The 18,328-nt window shown below is 49.1% G+C and overlaps 1 protein-coding gene across 19 annotated transcripts; it reads left to right on the top strand.

Annotated features, from left to right (window-relative positions):
• The first annotated feature begins 12 nt into the window (after positions 1–12).
• On the top strand, positions 13–16,258 carry RABL2B (RAB, member of RAS oncogene family like 2B). Of its 19 annotated transcripts, none has more exons than XM_054542993.2 (10): positions 40–169; positions 821–890; positions 1,317–1,480; positions 5,760–5,789; positions 6,993–7,072; positions 7,918–7,997; positions 13,756–13,867; positions 14,214–14,311; positions 14,641–14,724; positions 14,891–16,258. In XM_054542993.2, exons 3-10 carry the CDS (start codon positions 1,374–1,376, stop codon positions 14,987–14,989), a joined length of 690 nt encoding a protein of 229 aa, XP_054398968.1. In that variant the 5' UTR covers positions 40–169; positions 821–890; positions 1,317–1,373; the 3' UTR covers positions 14,990–16,258.
• The last annotated feature ends 2,070 nt before the right edge of the window (positions 16,259–18,328 follow it).

The raw sequence follows: 18,328 nt of genomic DNA, 5'->3' as shown, positions 1-18,328 counted from the left end.
GTTGCGTAGCAGCCATGAGGACGCCGGCCGAGCCGGAAGCGGAGGCGCTGCAGCGCGAGCTGGGCCGGCGGGCGTGGTTCGAGAGCGCGCAGAGTCCAGACGGGCGGCAGGGCCCAAGGGGCCGACCCTCAGCGTCCCTGGTCTTTCCAGCCCTCACTCGGAACCGCACGTGAGGGCAAATCCGCCCCGGTGGCTGGCTTAGCACGCGGGGACACCCCCTCCAAGGCCTCCCTAGCGGTGTGGGCGGGAGGGCGTCCCGGTCGGAGGAAGCACGGAAAGGTGGCCTCGCGAGGCTGTTGTGGGGGACGGGACGGGCAGCCTGGCGATGCCTGGACATGGTTGGTGGCCGAAAACATTTATCGAAAGATAGCTTACCCACTTAGATGGCGAGGACACCGACAAGCAAGTCTTCGCCCGTAAGCGGTGGCTCACGCCTATAGTCCAGGGATGCCGAGGAGGGAGGATCGCTTGAGTCCAGGAGTTGGAGGCTGCAGTGAGCCGTGATCGCGCCACTGCACTCCAGCCTGGGCGACAGAGTGAGACCCTATCTCTAAACAAAAGAAAGAACGTCTTCAAGCATGGAGCCATGAAGCTGGATTTGGCTTTCTGTCGCTCTCTCTACAGGGTACAGGTGAAAGGGGGCAGACCCCTCATCATGCTTTCCAGGCATCTGCCACTTCCCAGGAATTGTCTCCCTGGATAAACAAGCCGAAGTCTTTGGCTGTGCAGAAGCAGTAGCTGTGTGGTGGCACAGTCAGGAAAACTCGGGGGCCCTGTTGGTATTTTCTACCCCTGACCCGTGTGCATACTTCTGTCGTAGCTCTCACCACAGTAGACTCTGCTATCATTGTGTCTTCCATCCTCTGAACCCTGTGCAACGTCTGCTCATGGTGAATGCCCAGTAAGGCTCACCTATTGCTGCTATCTCGTCATTATATCATTTCTATGTGCCCCCCTAGCTAAGAGTCTGGACTGTGGTTACATTCTCAGGAATGTTTGCAAAGTCATATTTAGGTGTGAGGAGAGTAAAACAGCTAGACATTATGTTGCACGCAGCCTTTGGCACTGGATGCCTGGTGAATTTCTTGTGCAAATGGGTAATGTGAGGAGCAGCATTTGGGGTGCACAGGACTTAAGTATTTGTGTATAACATATTATTGATGCCTGTGTGTCATACTGTGCTATTCCAGGTCTAGTAGTCAGTTGCATACCGTATCTCAGTCCGGCACTGAGGGAAGCAGTCTGGATGGAGGTACAGCTGGAGATTTGGTTGAGGGGACTTATCTCTGACAACAGCCTCTTGTTGATCTTCCCAGACAGTGACAAGGCCCTCCCCTCCCTTGGGCTGGACCCCTCTCTACAGCTAGGAGCCAATGGCAGAACACAGAACCAAACCCAGTGAGTTGGACCAAGGGAAGTATGATGCTGATGACAACGTGAAGATCATCTGCCTGGGAGATAGCGCAGTGGGCAAATCCAAGTATGTTGGGAGATTAGGGAATAAATACCAGCTCCAGAGAGGGTCTGGGTCATTTAAAAAGTCCTCCAGAGGCAGAGGAGCATGGCTTCTTGGGTCTGGTGAAGGAGCAGTCTTGGCTGGAGCCCAGATGTTCATGGGGGAACGAGGGGAATCACTTGAGCCATTGTGTGTGTTGGGTGGAGGGGGCAGGTCATAAGGACTGAGGAATTTGAATGTTTCCTCTGAGCCCTGAGAGAACGTGTGGAGCAACTGAGAACATTGTATGTGGTTTGTGGGCTGAGGGATGGCAAGGGCGGGGAGTGGGAATGGAAAGAGAAAAGTGACTATGCCACTGTGACAGATTGGGTAAAGGTGGTAAAGATGCTTTCTTGGAGGGACTCCCTGAAATAGAGAAAACTGGGTAGAACTGACGATTGACTATAATCATTGTGAAGATTGGCTTCTTCTTGTAATGAATTTCGGTGCCTACGTGCCACCCGGAGAGCTGAAGGGAGGCTCTGCGGTGCTGCCAGCTTGTCTCCATGAGACGTCCTATTTCTCACACCTAGGACTGCTGAGGGCACATGTCCATTTCTGCCTTCATAGCATGAGGGTACACTTGCCCCTGCCCAGAGAAGTGGTTACGCTTATCTCCCAAGTACTCCAGGCCCACCTTGTTTTCTATCTTCATTTTTATAATCATGTCCTTTGACTCAGGTAGCTGTGAATAATTCTCTGGGGGCTTGGTTTTTAGGCCATCTCCATGAATTTGAATTCTCTCTCTCTCTCTCTCTCTCTTCCCCACCACACAATCACACACTGCAGCTCTGGTTTAGTATTTTTTTTTTTTGAGACGGAGCCTCACTCTGTCCCCCAGGCTGGAGTGCAGTGACTTGATCTCGGCTGACTGCAAGCTCCGCCTTCCGGGTTCACACCATTCTCCTGCCACAGCCTCGCGAGTAGCTAGGACTACAGGCGCCTGCCACCACACCCAGCTAATTTTATTTTTGTATTTTTAGTAGAGACAGAGTTTCACCTTATTAGCCAGGATGGTCTCCATCTCCTGACCTCGTGATCTGCCCACCTCAGCCTCCGAAAGTGCTGGGATTACAGGCGTGAACCACCACGCCCGGCCTCTGGTTTAGTATTTTATAGTTACTTTGACCATCCTCAACAGCAGGCCTGTACAATAAAAGTGAGGGTAGGTGTTGTAGTTTGGGAAGGTTACCCAATAAATAACACCCCCTTTAGCCCCACTCAAGTTTAAAAACAACAAAGAGAGAATAGAAATGGCAGGCAGGTGGAGAGCAAATTGCCACTTTAATAACAAACAGAACTTTCAGAGATTGTATCTTGGTATGAGACGTAAGGTGGTCTCATACCAAGTGCTACCCAGCTCCCGAGTTCAATGCTAGTCTCTTTATACGCCTTATTTCAAAGACTAACAAAAAATAAGAATCCAAGTAGTTAACTTGACGTCAAAGATTACCATAACATTGGCCTCCACAGACATAACAATTAGAAAACAAGCCAGTCTTCATCCACTAGCAGTATCTCAGGCAAAAGGTTGTCCCAGATACAAAGACCATTATGAAAACAGTGCATCTGAGGGAAGGTGAGTGCATGAGAACACTGTAGTTCAGTTTTGATTGGACTCAAGAATTATCTGCCCATTTTCAGTGTCTCTAACCTATGAATCTAAACTCAGTTGGGCTAAAACACCCATTAAGAGGTTAACACATCCAGGCTGTGGTGAGCTATGATTGCGCTACTGCACTCTAGCCTAGTGACAGAGTAAGACCCTGTCTCAAAAAATAAATAAATAAATAAATAAATAAAGTTAACACCTGTGTTCATCATATCTGAAGGGCGTCAGTTGTACACGGCCTCATTTCTAGATAGCGATCTTGTGGCAGTGCGGCCTTCTTGCACGGTTCAGAAATTTACAACAGTAGCAGCCCCAGTCACCAGGCTTTCTTTAAGGTGCCTCCTTTTTTTTTTTTTTTTTTTCCTCATGCAGCATGTTCATGCTTCTTGATTCCACCCAGGGCTCTGTTGGTGGGCTCTGATGACAGTTCCCCTACTCCCTGTGAACAGGCGTCCTCAGACCTGGGCACTGCCTCCTGTGGAAGGCTTTTCCTTTGCTCCTGCACATGCCACCTTCCTGAGCTGCGATTACAGATGTGAGCCACTGCGCCCGACCAGATTTCTTTTGACCCCAGGTGATCATACTGCTTAATAACAAGACACGGCTTTTTTTTTTTTTTTTTTTGTAGAGAGTCTTGCTCTGTCACCCAGGCTGGAGTACAGTGGTGCAATCTCAGCTCACTGCAACCTCCGCCTCCCAGGTTCAAGCAATTCTCATGCCTCAGCGTCCTGAGTAGCTGGGATTACAGGCATGCGCCACCATGCCTAGCTAATGTTTTTGTATTTTTAGCAGAGGTTTTGCCATGTTGGCCAGGTTGGTCTGGAATTCCTAACCTCAAGTAATCTGTCTGCCTTGGCCTCCCAAAGTGCTGGGATTACAGGTGTGAGCCACCGCACCCGGCCAACAAGACGTGGCTTTCTGATTCCATCTTTAAGAGTAGTTAGGTCCAGATGTGTTGTCTTTTTTCTTTGATAGCTGTCTAACTTGGCCTTTAGGGTCTTCCATTCCCGTTAATAATTGCCTATCCTCGTTGTGCAAAGAGGGCAAAGGCACACCCCCCACCCAAAACTAAGGCCACATGGTGTGAGTACAGAGTAGGGTAATGGGGGAAATTTACAAGCAGAAAAGTCACAGCATGTGACTCCCTGGGTCCCAAGCTCTCATTATCCTGAGGGAGTTGTGCTTAGGCCACCAGTGACCAGTGCCTACTCTAAATATTTTTGGGAAAAGAAGACAGGGAACATCTGTGTATGTGACAGAGACAGAGGCAGCTTCCTAGAGCCTCCAGAGATAGGGATGCTCTGTTTTTGAGCTCAGGCCTGCCGAGCTGGTTCTCTGCTAAGCGGCAGAATGTTGGGAGGGAATGAGTTTCTGGGGCTTGTTTTTCTCTCCTTCATCCTGTCTTCCAGAGGCAACTTTTCCTTAAGAAAATCCCTCTGTGCCTGTGTTTTTATTCTTTCACTGCTTCTACTTTGATGAGGCAAGTTTATGGATCTCTCCTCTTCCTCCTGCACTTCCTGAGCATGTGCCCTCTCAAGACAGTGTTCTGAGCTTGAGTCTTTTTCATTTACCATCTTAACCTCGGCTGCGGTCATTTCTTTGTGTAATTTTCTACGTGATCTAAGAAGATGATGTGTTTTCTTTATAGTAAGGGTGCTGTTTCTTTATAGTTATAAATAAAATCTATCCTCCTTTTACAATTCAAGCTGCAGTTTAAATATCAGAAGTATAAAATCATGGTTAGAGTGTATTACACTGACAGACAGGCAAGCAGTGACCCTTCAAAATGTGAGGGAAAAAAGGTTGCAATGTCAAGAGAGTGGTCAGGGAAGGCCTAGTTGTAAAGGTAACATTGGGTCGAAGACTTGAAAAAAGCAAGGAGTAAGCCTTGCAGATATCTGGCAGGAGCATTTCAACAACAAAAGGAGGAAATGGCCAGTGGCTAGAACGGAGGGAGAGAAAAGAAATGGGAGAGTTTGAACTGAAAGAAATGGGGAACCACTGGATGGTTTTGCACAGAGTGACCAAGTCTGCCTAACTTTTTCACAGGATAACTGACCACATTCAGAATAGATAGTCCTCTCAATAACCAATAGATCAAGCAGATTCTCCTGTCTCAGCCTCCTGAGTAGCTGGGATTACAGGCGTGTGCCACCACGCCTGGCTAATTTTTTGTATTTTTAGTGGAGACAAGGGCCTCACCATGTTGGCCAGGCTGGTCTCGAACTCCTGACCTCAAGTGATCCACCCGCTTCGGCCTCCCAAAGTGCTGGGATTACAGGCGTGAGCCACCGCGCCCGGCCGGGAAATGGCTCTTGAACGGAAGGCACAGCTTTGGCCTAGCCTCTGTTTCCCTGTGCATGACACAAGGGTAATTGTATGTGCAGCACTGTGCTGCGGTGCAAATAACAGATTTGAGAGCTTCACATGGGCTGGCGTGTGTACTCATAGTGACATGAGCTGTTTTGTTATGACGGGTTGGTAATGCTGATTCCCAGCTTCCAGACTTGACCCAGAAACTGTGTGGCTGTGGAGTGAAAGGGGGAAGGGAAGCCACAGGTGGCTTCCAGGTAGTCAGCCTTAGGGCGATAAAGTTTGGGACAAGGGAGAGATGGAGACGCCATCTGACCACCTTGCCTGTTCTGCTTACAGACTCATGGAGAGATTTCTCATGGATGGCTTGTATCCTTCAAGGTTTGAAGTACCCTTTGTTCCTGTGGGTCTTCCCACGCTCATGTATCAGTGTCCCACTGCCCACCCCTTTGTACCAGCAGCCCAGGAAGGAGGATTGGGTAAGTGAATGCACAGGTTTTTGTTCCACACTTGTTTCTTGCCGATTGACCCACATGGCATTGCACAATCAGTGCTGTATATTTTGGACCTTACTCATATTTGGATTGTTTTATATTAAGAGGGCAGTAGAATGGCAAACAGCAAATGGTTTGGATCTAATGCCTGGATTCAAACCCCACCTCCTCCTCCTCAGTAGCTTCTGACACTGGCCAAGTCATTTAACCTGTCTAACCTCAAAGCTTGGGCCCCCTACTATTGAAAAAAATCTCTGATATGAATGAACTTTGCAAAATAGGAGCTGCCAGCCCCACCTTCCTCCCATGAATTGTTATATTGTATAGGTTTGGAGTGAGTTCCTCCCCGCAACTGGGAGATTTTTAAACAGCTTCCCAAGTGGATCCACTGAGAACCACAGGTGAGAGGAGTCCCTGGAGCCTGCTGCTCCCTGTCCTAGGCTCGGCACCTCAAGGCTCAGTTGCCTTAAGATCTGACTACGTGTTACTCCACCTTGTACCAAGTGCTTCAGCACACCCAGCCCACCTGCGTCATTTGGCTCTGCTTTTTACACTGTCCGGCTTCTTGCAGCCTCAGAAGGTGTTAATCCCCAGAGTTTAACCCTTTTTCTCAGGGTCTCACACATAGGCAGACTCCAAATTGATTGACAGCTTGTCAACTGTATGGCTTGTGGGAGCTTTTGTCCCTGGAATGGTCATGTTGCTACCTAGGGTTAGGGTTTCCTTTCTAGCCTGCGAAAGCTCCATCCATGATTGAGTTGGGGTATCCACATTTGCATTTTCTGACTGCATGATGCCCTTTATGACACTTGTCTGTAAAATCCTGTTCTATGTTTTAACTCAGACTTCGATGGCCAGGACACACTCCCATCTCCTCCCACCCCTCACCCTTCCATGGAGCTTGTACCAGTGGTATGTGAAGCTGATCCTCTGTCTGCAACATTCGTTTGACTTAAAATCTCAATAACTCCAAAGAGAAGAGGAGGGAGAGGATCCATTTCATCAAACCAAACACCCCTGCTCCCCACTCCTTCCTCACCTCCCCTTTTATTGATTTTGGTCCTTAACCTGAGTGTAGTCAGCCACAGCAGCTGTCCACGTACGCCCTGACCCTGTACAAGCACACAGCCACGGTAGATGGCAAGACCATCCTTGTGGGTAAGTGGCACAGGGCCAAGCCATGCTGACCCTCAGGAAGGAGGAAATGGGAGACGAGGGGAGGTGAGGGAAGGTTCATAAGGAGAGAGTCCAGAGGGAGAAAATGAGACCCCGGCAGGGACAAGGGGTGGTAGAGAGAACCCAGAGAGCCAGGAGGCCATGGTGGGTGGAAGGAGGAACGCAGGGGCCAAGTCCCAGCCCTCGGACCTGGCATCCAGGCCAGCACCTGTGCAGGACAGGGTTCAGGAAGGGAGAAGTCAGGGGGCTGTACCCACCTCAGGGAAGAAGAACATAAGAGGCCTTCGATGAGGCAGTAGTTTTCCCAGCTTCAGAGGTTCTTACTCAGCCAGTTTAAAAAAATAAATGTGGTCAGAACATTATCTCCCACATCGGGCTGTGACCTTCCATCGGGTCATAATCTTCTCCTTGGCCAGGCACACAGCCTGCCTGACTCTGTCTACCATCTGTGGTCAGTGCACGTGAGAAGCTGGACTAGTTTAGAAGTTCAAGGACTCTGCATGTCACGTGGGAAACGGGGAACTATCTTCTCCCTCCTTGGGCTTCCAGTGTGTTGTCCTTCCTCCTGGCCCCTGACCCACTGTCTTCCCATACACACAGGTGAACACGCACCTCTCACATCACACTCAGGTACACTGTGTCTTGAAGACACACGTGTGGGGCTGTGTGGTCTCTGTTTCTTCCTGTGCTCCCCATGTACACACACGTGCTGTGGTTTGTGCCACATGTGTGTTGTATTTTAGTGACTTGCACAGAAATGCACCAGGCATGTGGGTCTGTCTGATCTGCAGCCCCAACACGTAGTCAGAGCTGTGTTCACGTTGCAGACTTTTGGGACACGGCAGGCCAGGAGCGGTTCCAGAGCATGCATGCGTCTTACTACCACAAGGCCCACGCCTGCATCATGGTATGAGACGGTGGGAGGTGACGGTGGGAGGTGGGCAAAGGCACTGGGCAAGTCTGGCTGAGGGGTGAGGGGCTCAGTCATGGTATGAGACGGTGGGAGGTGGGCAAAGGCACTGGGCAAGTCTGGCTGAGGGGTGAGGGGCTCAGTCATGGTATGAGACGGTGGGAGGTGGGCAAAGGCACTGGTCAAGTCTGGCTGAGGGGTGAGGGGCTTAGTCATGGTATGAGACGGTGGGAGGTGGGCAAAGGCACTGGGCAAGTCTGGCTGAGGGGTGAGGGGCTTAGTCATGGTATGAGACGGTGGGAGGTGGACAAAGGCACTGGGCAAGTCTGGCTGAGGGGTGAGGGGCTTAGTCATGGTATGAGACGGTGGGAGGTGGACAAAGGCACTGGGCAAGTCTGGCCTGAGGGGTGAGGGGCTTAGCAGCCCTGGGCCCTTGTAAGCAAGTGTTACAAGGTGTTGTGGGAGGGGGGCTTAGGGTCACCCGGGGATGTTTCAAACCACACCTGCTCCCCAGAGCTTCTTAGTGAGAAGGTGCCAGGTGAGCTCTCTGTAGGTGGGGATGGGTGGAGAAAAGGTGGAACAGCAAGCTCAGGGCTTCAACATCAGGTGTAGCATCCAAGAGGCAAACATGTGCCTGAAACAGGGCCACAGTCCCTCTGATGGATCTAACCTGTCAGACAAGCTCCCAACGCCTCCCTCCACTGTTGCCTGCTGCTTTTCCCTAGGGGGCACATGCTGGGACTGAGTAGATGCTGCGGGTCCCAGAGAACCTTCTCTCTCAGGCTAGCCCCTTGCCTCCCCCTGAGCCTCCCGTTTTGTTGCCTAGGACGCAATCCTTACGGTTCCACCCTGGTGACCAGGGTGTGGTGAAGCAGTCACTCCAAGAGAAAAATGCAGCCGAGGAAAGGGCTAAGAAAGGAAAAAGGAGCTCCGTAAACCTGTGTCCTGTAGAAGTTCCTACCCGTGAATTCTCTGGCTTGGTTCTCAGGCCACCACTTTTAGATGCTAAAAAGGAGCATGTTTTTCTTTTGGGCCACTTAAAAAACATTTTCATGGCTGGGCACAATGGCTCATGCCTGTAATCCCAGCACTTTGGGAGGCCAAGATGGGTGGATCACCTGAGGTCAGCAGTTTGAGACCAGCCTGGCCAACATGGTGAAATCCCGTCTCTACTAAAAATACAAAAAATTAGCCGGGCATGGTGGCAGGTGCCTGTAATCCCAGCTACTTGGGAGGCTGAGGCAGGAGAATCACTTGAGCCCGGGAGGCAGAGGTTGCAGTGAGCCGAGATCACACCATTGCACTCCAGCCTGGGCAACAAGAGCAAAACTCCATCTAAAAAAAAAAAAAAAACACCCACATTTTCATGAATATCAGCCATCAACAATGCGGAAAGTAATAGACTAGTCTTCTGAATTATTAACCCTAGCAATTGTCACCAAGTGAAAACTTCGGTCACTAAAACTTCTTGGAATAGCATTCAAGGTCTTGCTTTAACACAAAACCCCAAAACCTGGTGGTACAAAACAACCATTTTCTGATGGATCGGAAATCCATAATGTCTGAAGTCTCAGCTAAGAAGACTGCAAGGCTGGGTTCCAGCCTGGAACTGCCTGGGGCATCTCCCCACACACACACTGGTACTTGGCTAGACCACCAGCAGGTTCTGCTCCCTGTGTTTCTTCACAGTTTGTCAGTTGGGCTGATTTGGGTTTGCTCACAGAGTGTCAGCCAAGATCCCAAGATCAAGTATCCAAAGAGAACCCGGTGGGACTTACATTTCCTTTTATGGCCTAGCCCTGGAATACGTGGCATCTCTGTGTCCACAGTCACAGAGGGAAGAAACAGATAGCATCTCTCCGTGGGGAACCAGAGTCACATGGTTAAAAGAACACATGGGATGGACAGGTTGCCACCATTGTTGGCATATATTAATAAAGTTTGCCATGGCACCCCATAGCATTTAGATACCCACCTTTCTAGCCCTACCTCCCACTTAGTGATTGTCTGTAAATATGCACGGCCTTACCTTGGCACTGAGAGGGATGCATGGCTGAGTAGGTGTCATCTCATCTGTAAGAAGCAATAGCAGAGGGAATCCAGAAGGAGCTGCTCTGTTCTGCTCATTGTCACCTGTTCCTCTGTACACCTTCCTTCATGCTCTTCCCTCAGCCTCTCCCCAGCTCACACCCCTTTATTTGAAACTCTGCTCATTTTTCAGGCCCTGCTTAAATGCCACCACCTCCATGCAGCCTCCTCTGATGTTTGTCATTAGAATTGCTCTTTCCTGTGTGCTCCTGCACCACTGATCACTTCCACAACATGGATTGTCTGTGATGCACATGTGCAGGATGCCGGGAGTGCCAAGGTGGAAAGACACAAGTGCTGCCCCCAGGAACTTACTGGTGGGCACAGTACAGATAGCAGTGGTGAGGACAGTGAGGATTCTTCCCTTCTGACCCTTTGCAGATGGTAAAGGAAGGAGCTCGTCACCTAATTCCCCCGACTGCCCCTTAAGAAGAAAATCCCTTGAAAAATTCCAAAAGCTTTAACTCTGATAACTGTTAAGGTACTAAACAAGAGGATGATGGGGCAAGGCAAATGGGGGCAGTGTAGTGCAGAAGTCTGACCCTCAAGAGCAGAGGAGTTTGGTCCTAGCCAGTTTGGTTTCAGGCCTACAGTGGCATTTGGTATTTTGAGCTCACCTCTCTTTTTCTCTTGGAGTGACTGCTTCCTGCATCTAATGCATGTCCGTGGACTCCCCTCAGACCCTCTTCTGAAGGCCTGGGGTGTCTCTTCTGCCACCATGCCTGTGTCTGCAGGTTCCTGCCACCAGCCCCAGTCTGCTGCACGGGGCCTGGTGAGTAGAAAGCACTTGCCTTCTGACCACACGAGGAGCTGAGGGTCAGAGATGGAACCAGGGCTTGACCCTCCACCTTGAAACCTTGAGATGGGGATGCTCCTCATTCTAGCCAGTTCCTCCTCAGCTCTCAAAACAAGGAAAGGATGCTCAGGAAACCAGACCTGGACAAAAGGCATCTGAGCCTGGTGTGAGGCAGATTCCAGAAGTTTAGTTAGAGACATCCTTGATAAGGAGTCTTCATCGGGAATTCAATACAACGTGGTGATTCATTGAAATTGGCCTGTGAAAGAGAATCCACATAGACTTCTTGCCACCTCTTGAGATGTGACAGCTGCTGACCCTCCCGCCACCACACAGGGCGAGCCCCTAGCCCTGAGCTTGAACCATGTTGCTTGCACAAATAGCTGGGTGATTTAGAAGTGAGGTCAGCTGTGCCAGCAGTTACAGGGTGGTGGTTGTCTGTAACTTTAATCCACTGACTGTTGTACTAGGGCGGTTTGGGCTAGACACTTTGGAGGAGCTCCTGTGAAGGGCATGAAGGCTCACTGTAGCAGCAGCTCAGTTGTCTTTCAGAGTTCTGCCCTTAGAGCTGGTTTGCAGTGCTCATCCTTCTTGCTGATATTTTAAAATAGGTAGAAACAGGCTGGGCGCGGTGACTCATGCCTTTAATCCCAGCACTTTGGGAGGCCTAGGCAGGCAGATCACCTGAGGTCAGGAGTTCGAGACCAGCCTGACCAACATGGTGAAACCCCATCTCTACTAGAAATACAAAAAGTAGCCAGGCGTGGTGGCGCGCACCTGTAATCCAGCTAGTCGGGAGGCTGAGACAGGAGAATGCTTTGAAGACAGGAGAATCATTTGAACCCAGGAGGTGGAGTTTGCAGTGGCAGTGAGCCAAGATACTGCCACCGCACTCTAGTCTAGGCAACAGAGCAAGACTCCATCTCAAAATAAATAAGTAAATAAATAAATAAAAATAAAATAAGTAAAAACAAATTATAAAGTAATACAATTATGAACTACAAATAATAAAACATAAAAATTACTTTAAAAAAATTTAAAGAGGCCGGGCACAGTGGCTTATACCTGTAATCCCAGAAATTTGGGAGGCCAAGGCCGGAGGATTGCTTGAGCCCGAGAGTTCAAGACCAGCCTGGTTAATATAATGAGAGCTTAGCTCTACAAAAAATAAACAAAACTAGCCAGGCATGGTGGCATGTGCCTGTAGTCCCAGCTACTCGGGAGGCTGAGGCAGGAGGATCACCGGAGCCCAGGGGGTCGAGGGGCAGTAAGCCAAGATTGGGCCACTGCACTCCAGCCTGGCTGACAGAGTAAGACCCCATCTCAAAAAACAAAAAGCAGAACAAAGAAGTAAACAAAAGCTTAAAAGTAAATCAGCCAGGTGCAGTAGCTCATGCCTGTAATCCCAGTACTTTGGGAGGCCTAGGCGGGCAGTGATCTGCCCTTAGCCAGGCGTGGTGGTACGCACCTGTAATCCCAGCTACTCTGGAGGCTGAGACAAGAGAATCGCTTGAACCCAGGAGGTGGAGGTTGCAGTGGCAGTGAGCCAAGATAGCGCCACTGCACTCCAGCCTGGGCAACAGAGCAAGACTCCATATATGGAGATCACTTGAGGTCAAGAGTTCGAGACCAGCCTGGCCAACATGGCAAAACCTTGTCTCTACTAAAAATATAAAAATTAGCCAGGCATGGTGGCGCACACCTGTAGTCTCAGCTACTGAGGAGGCCGAGACAAGAGAATCACTTGAACACAGAAGGCAAAGGTTGCAGTGAGCTGAGATTATGCCACCACACTCCAGCCTGGGTAACAGAGTGAGACTCCGTCTAAAAAAAAAAAAAAAAAATCAAGGGCGGTTATGGTGGCTAACACCTGTAACCCCAGCACCTTTAGAGGTCCAGGTGGGAGGATCCCTTGAGGCCAAGAGTTTGAGATGAGCCTGGGTAACACAGGGAGAGCCTGCCTCTACAAAAAAAAAAAAAAAATTAAAAATTAATGCGTGCAAGCTACTTGGGAGGCTGCGATAGAAGGATCCCTTGAGCCCAGGAGTTTTGAGGTTACAGTGAGCTGTGATTGAGCCGCTGCATTCTAGCCTGGGTGACAGAGTGAAACCCTGTCTCTAAAAAGTAAATAAGTAAAAGTAAATCAATAGTAACTAAAGTAAAACTCTAGAAACATTTACAGTTACTACAGAGGAACTTTAAAACAGTTTAAGCAATAAATACAAGAGTAGACTAAAAAACACAAAAGTTTTTACAATTTCTAACAGACTATCGATTGGCAAATTTATTCAATTTATGATTGTTAAAATAGGTGATTAAGATTAGATGACAAGATAACAAAAAAGGCATACGTTATTTATTTATTTATTTCAGACAGAGTTTTGCTCTTGTTGCCCAGGCTGGAGTACAATGGCATGATCTGGGCTCACTGCAACCTCCGTCTCCCTAGTTCAAGCAACTCTCCTGCCTCAGCCTCCCAAGTAGCTGAGATTACAGGCATGCGCCACCACGCCCAGCTAATTTTTTGCATTTTCAGTAGAGACGGAGTTTCACCATGTTGGCCAGGCTGGTCTCAAACTCCTGACCTCAGGTGATCGACCCGCCTCAACCTCCCAAAGTGCTGGGATTACAGGTGTGAGCCACTGCACTGGGCCAAGAATAAGATTTTTAAAAACATTTTTGCATCTCGAGGCTCCAGGCGGCTTCCCTGAGAAAGGGCAGCCTCTGTGGTCAGAGAGGCTGCAATTCAGAGCATTCCCACCAACAGCGCCATGTGCTCATGCTCACCTGCTTGGGTGTGTGAGTCACCTGGAGATGGGGTGCAGAAACATTGACATACCTGAGCTATCTTTCTTCCTCTGCCCTTTGCAGGTGTTTGATGTACAGAGGAAAGTCACCTATAAGAACCTGAGCGCCTGGTATACAGAGCTTCGGGAGTTCAGACCAGAGATCCCATGCCTCGTGGTGGCCAATAAAATTGATGGTGGGGCCATCCTGCACGTGGGTGTTAGCAATTCACTGGGGACCCGCCCTCACACATTTCCTCCTCCATTCCCCGGGCAGGCAACCTTCAGTGATTGGTCCTCCCTCCCACGATAAGATACAACCCTTGGTTGCTTGCATTCTTCCCACCTTATAAAGAAGCCAGCTAAGCCTACCTGCGCTCTTTCCAAGACACAGATCCCTATTAACTGAGCTCTTTCTAGGACATGTTTCCCAATCATCCCTGCCTATCCCACTTTCTGGAATGAAGGCCTCCAGTGGCCCCCTCTCCAAACCCTCTTCCCTTCCCTTGACAGACAGACCAATGTCCTACCTTCTCTTTACAGCAGACATAAACGTGACCCAAAAAAGCTTCAATTTTGCCAAGAAGTTCTCCCTGCCCCTGTATTTCGTCTCAGCTGCTGATGGTACCAATGTTGTGAAGGTATGGTTGACTGCAGAGGTAGCTAGCAAGGTCAGGGCGCTAGGTGGTAAAGGAAGCTGTGAAGAGAAGGGCTTACTGCAGGTGTGATGGAGAGAACCGGGACAGTGCATGGGCATGGGTGGCAGGGAGGGGAGGAGCTGATGGGCCTGGACTTGATGAGGCAGAAGTCCATTGACCATCCATAGGTCAGGGTGACGGGGAGAGGCAAATGGAGGGGTAAGGTTGCTGATTTTAGGAATGGAGTATTGTGTAGTCTCACAGTGGGGCCAGTGGGGTGGACTGGGCAGAGTGCAAGGCACGCTCATCCACCATCTCTACCTCACCCCCAGCTCTTCAATGATGCAATTCGATTAGCTGTGTCTTACAAACAGAACTCCCAGGACTTCATGGATGAGATTCTTCAGGAGCTCGAGGTAGGTCAGGTCCACATTTCGGGTGGGATGGAAGAAACGGCTTCTCTTCAGGGATAGGGACTACAACCCAGTAGAGTGGCTCTTGCCTAAGTTTGCCCCACTAAATGTATCAGAGCTGCGGTTGAGCAAATGCAGGGCCAGGCCTCACCTGTGACTTTGTTCACAGAACTTCAACTTGGAGCAGGAAGAGGAGGACGTGCCAGACCAGGAGCAGAGCAGCAGCATCGAGACCCCATCAGAGGAGGTGGCCTCTCCCCACAGCTGAGGGGCTGGGGCTAGGGGTGGGTGGAGCCCTTTTAAAATACCCTTCCCTTCAACAACTCTCCAGCTCTGAATGGAGAAACTCTCTAGGCCATCCCCTCTTCTGCCTCCTGCAACCCACCCATCCTATTAGCCTCCCACATTCAAGGCCCTTGATACAGGGATGAGGTCAGCACCAGCAAACTCTGCACTGGTGGAAAAAGTCCCCACCAGATCTCCTTGAAGCAGAATTAGGGATCAGCATCATTAACACCTTCCCCACCCCCTCCCCCGAGGCAGACAGTGAAGAGAATCAGAAAACATGATTGTATGTCACTTTAATAAAGGAAATTTAGGTGTTTTTGCTTTTTTTGTTTTTGTTTTTGTTTTCTTTCCAAAGCTCACCTCGGGGACAATTCCTTGTGCTTCTGCTGAGGTAATGATTGCCCCCCACCCACAGCTGAATCTGTGAGGCCCCATCCTTTCCCTACGTTGTCTCCCATCTTTTTTCCTCTTCAGTCTCCCAATCATCTGGTTTGTTTGTTTCTTTGTTCGTTTTGAGACAGTCTCGCTCTGTCGCCAGGCTGGAGTGCAGTGGCGCAGTCTCGGCTCGCTGCAACCTCTGACTCCCTGGTTCAAAGGATTCTCCTGCCTCAGCCTCCCGAGTGGCTGGCATCACCATGCCCAGCTAATTTTTGTATTTTTAGTAGAGACGGGGTTTCACCATGTTGCCCAGGATGGTCTCAATCTCCTCACCTCATGATCCGCCCGCCTCGGCCTCCCAAAGTGCTGGGATTACAGGCATGAGCCACTGCGCCCGGCCCCAGTCATCTGTTTTTAAACAAGAGTTTTTGAGCAGATAGCTATTCATTCCAGATTTCTGTGTACCCACTCTGCTTCAGGAGCTCTTCTGGGTAAAGCTGAGATCACAGGAACAGCAGGTGACAGGCCTAGCTATAGTTAGGAATACACAAGCAGTAAAATCCAGAGTCCTTGCAGCCACACCACAAGGTACATCCATTTGGACTACAAGAAGAGCTTCCTTTAAAGTTCCTATTTCAGCATAAAGAGGCTGTCCTTTTTTTTTTGAGGAATAGTTTGGACCTTGTGCCTCCTGTGGGAGGCTGAGGACTGCAAGAGGAGAGCTAGCAGATATGCCTGTTCACCCCTCTCTGGTACTTGTGGCTTGCTAGTGTGTTTTTATGATAATCTTGGGCATTGTTTGCATTGTGTTTATTAATAGGGTTTTGTTTTTATTGTTTCCTTTTTTACAGTAAAGGCTGAATTACATAAACATTGAGTAAATGTATGTGTTTTGTGGCTCTGAAGTGTGTACTGAGCAAAAAGACAAAAGAATCTGCAAATCATCACCCTTATCAATGAGGGGTAGCTGCCTTGACCTGTTGCAGGGTAGCCCATGTTTACTCTCAATTCACTATATTGGAGGCCATTTCAGTGGAATTTAGTGTTTTCAAAAGAATTCAATCACCTATTAATTTGGGAGCTCAAGAACAAGCACATCTCCCCTTTAAATCAGCAATACTTAGATGTTCAACATAAGATGTTTGACCTGACCAGGGGTTCCCAGGAATGTATCCCCTGATGAGGTAGAACTTAAAAAAATGTAGTTACTGTAAATAAATAGTAAATATTTTTAAAAAAATACAACAGCCTTACTGAGATAGAATTTACATACTATAAAGTTCACCATCGTATTGGTTTTATGTGACTATTTTGTATCAGGTTCCTTAGAAGCTGACCCTGAGAAGGCCATTGTTCAAGTGATTTAATTAGGGTCATTCTCAGAAGAGTGAGGGGGGCAGGAGACAAGAAGCTCAGCAAGGTTGTGGTCTCAGCTGGAGGCCGGCTTCACCACCCCACCCCGTCCCAGGGAAGCTCTGGAGGGCAAATTGCCCTACAGAGTTAGTCCTACCTCAAGACCAGGGGCCTTTTGTGCCCTTCAGCCAAGGGTGTGAGGTGGAAGGGTGCCTTCTGTTTCAGTAAGGTCAGTTCTCTGGGGAAAAGGGCAACTGTGCGCTTCCTTTGTCAACGCTCAAAGCAATTGGAGGATGAATGTTTAGGCAGGGTGCCAGCAACATCCGCAAGCCACCCATGTGTACATTGCTCAGATCCACCTGCTTCTTAAAGTTCATTCCATCCAGGTAGAGCTGCTCCATGTTTCTAACTGGTCACCAGTCATGGGGGAATGTACAAGAGAAGGGTCAATGGGAAAGGACAAACCATAGCCCCTGCTATTGTAGTTGGACCCCATACAGAGACTGATACTTGTCACTTCTCATCCTCTGGCTAGCACGTTTGCTGGTCTAGGTTGTTTGCCCGGTGGGTTGATCCTGCTCCTCTTGCCTAAGGGGGTCTCAGCCCCTGCTTACTATGCCTTTATGAGGCAGTGGTTGTTACACTTACATAGTTATATCTAAACATGCAAGTACCAAGAGATAGCATGAATCATCTGAGTACCAAATACATTGCTCCTTCCTATTATTATCTGGCAACATCCTTTCTTCCTAATGACGATTACAGGCAATCACCTCTTTCCAGAATGCTAACTCTGCTTGCCAGTTTACAAGCGCATGGACTGTCTAGGAAGCAGCCATAGCTTTGTGTTTAGTGAAACTCTTACTGTATCACTTGGTGGAAATGCCTCCCCCACTCCCCACACTGCCACTCACAGAGTCCAAGACTTCAGCTCACAGAGCCTAAAGCTGTAGACATGAAGCACAGATTCCCCAAGTGTGTCACTGAGAGTGCTAGTGAGCGGGGTGCTCCTATGTCCACTCCTTGGTTACTAGACATGTTGGGGACATAAAACCATATAATGAATATTAAGTTGTATATCACATCATGAAGGACCCCATCCTTACAGGGTATCATATCCGAGATCGACATCTCTCCTATCCACAAAGATAGGAAAGACTCAGAAGTGGAGTGACATCAGGAAAATGGCAGAGTAGACAGCTCCAAACTCCTGTCCCTCTACGGAAACATGGAGAAAAAGCAGCAGAAACTTTGCCAGAACTCTGGAAAACAGTAAAAGACTTACATCAGTCAGGAAAGCACTGAAATGAGGAAAGGGCAACTTCAAAGTGACAGAAGAGTGGTGTTGCCCTTGCCCCACCCCTTCATCAGCTTGATGGTGATCTTGAAGGCAGTAGTCCACTTTCCCAGTTTAGGACCCAGGTCCCAGGTTCCAGAGGGAGCAAGGCAGACCTTATTCACAAATGACTTCAATTCTCTGTTCTAACCGGTCAGAAACGATCTGAAAGACTAAAATGAGGCATTTGTCTGTCTTGCCCAAGTCTGAATCCACTCAAGGTAGAAAAGTGGCAGGCATTGCTTGAAAACA

The sequence above is a fragment of the Pongo abelii genome, chromosome 23, assembly GCF_028885655.2.
Source record: "Pongo abelii isolate AG06213 chromosome 23, NHGRI_mPonAbe1-v2.0_pri, whole genome shotgun sequence".
Classification (NCBI taxonomy): Eukaryota; Metazoa; Chordata; class Mammalia; order Primates; family Hominidae; genus Pongo; species Pongo abelii.
Note: the sequence above shows the minus strand (reverse complement) of the source record. Positions and strands in the feature narration are given on the sequence as shown.

Bases quoted from the DNA above. Each gene is read 5' to 3' on its own strand.
- RABL2B (XM_063722734.1), top strand. From the start codon at position 15: ATGAGGACGCCGGCCGAGCCGGAAGCGGAGGCGCTGCAGCGCGAGCTG. The intron at 13,868-14,216 runs GTGGGGCCATCC...TCTTTACAGCAG, and splicing joins GGTGGCCAATAAAATTGATG to ACATAAACGTGACCCAAAAA. The intron at 14,725-14,890 runs GTAGGTCAGGTC...CTTTGTTCACAG, and splicing joins AGATTCTTCAGGAGCTCGAG to AACTTCAACTTGGAGCAGGA.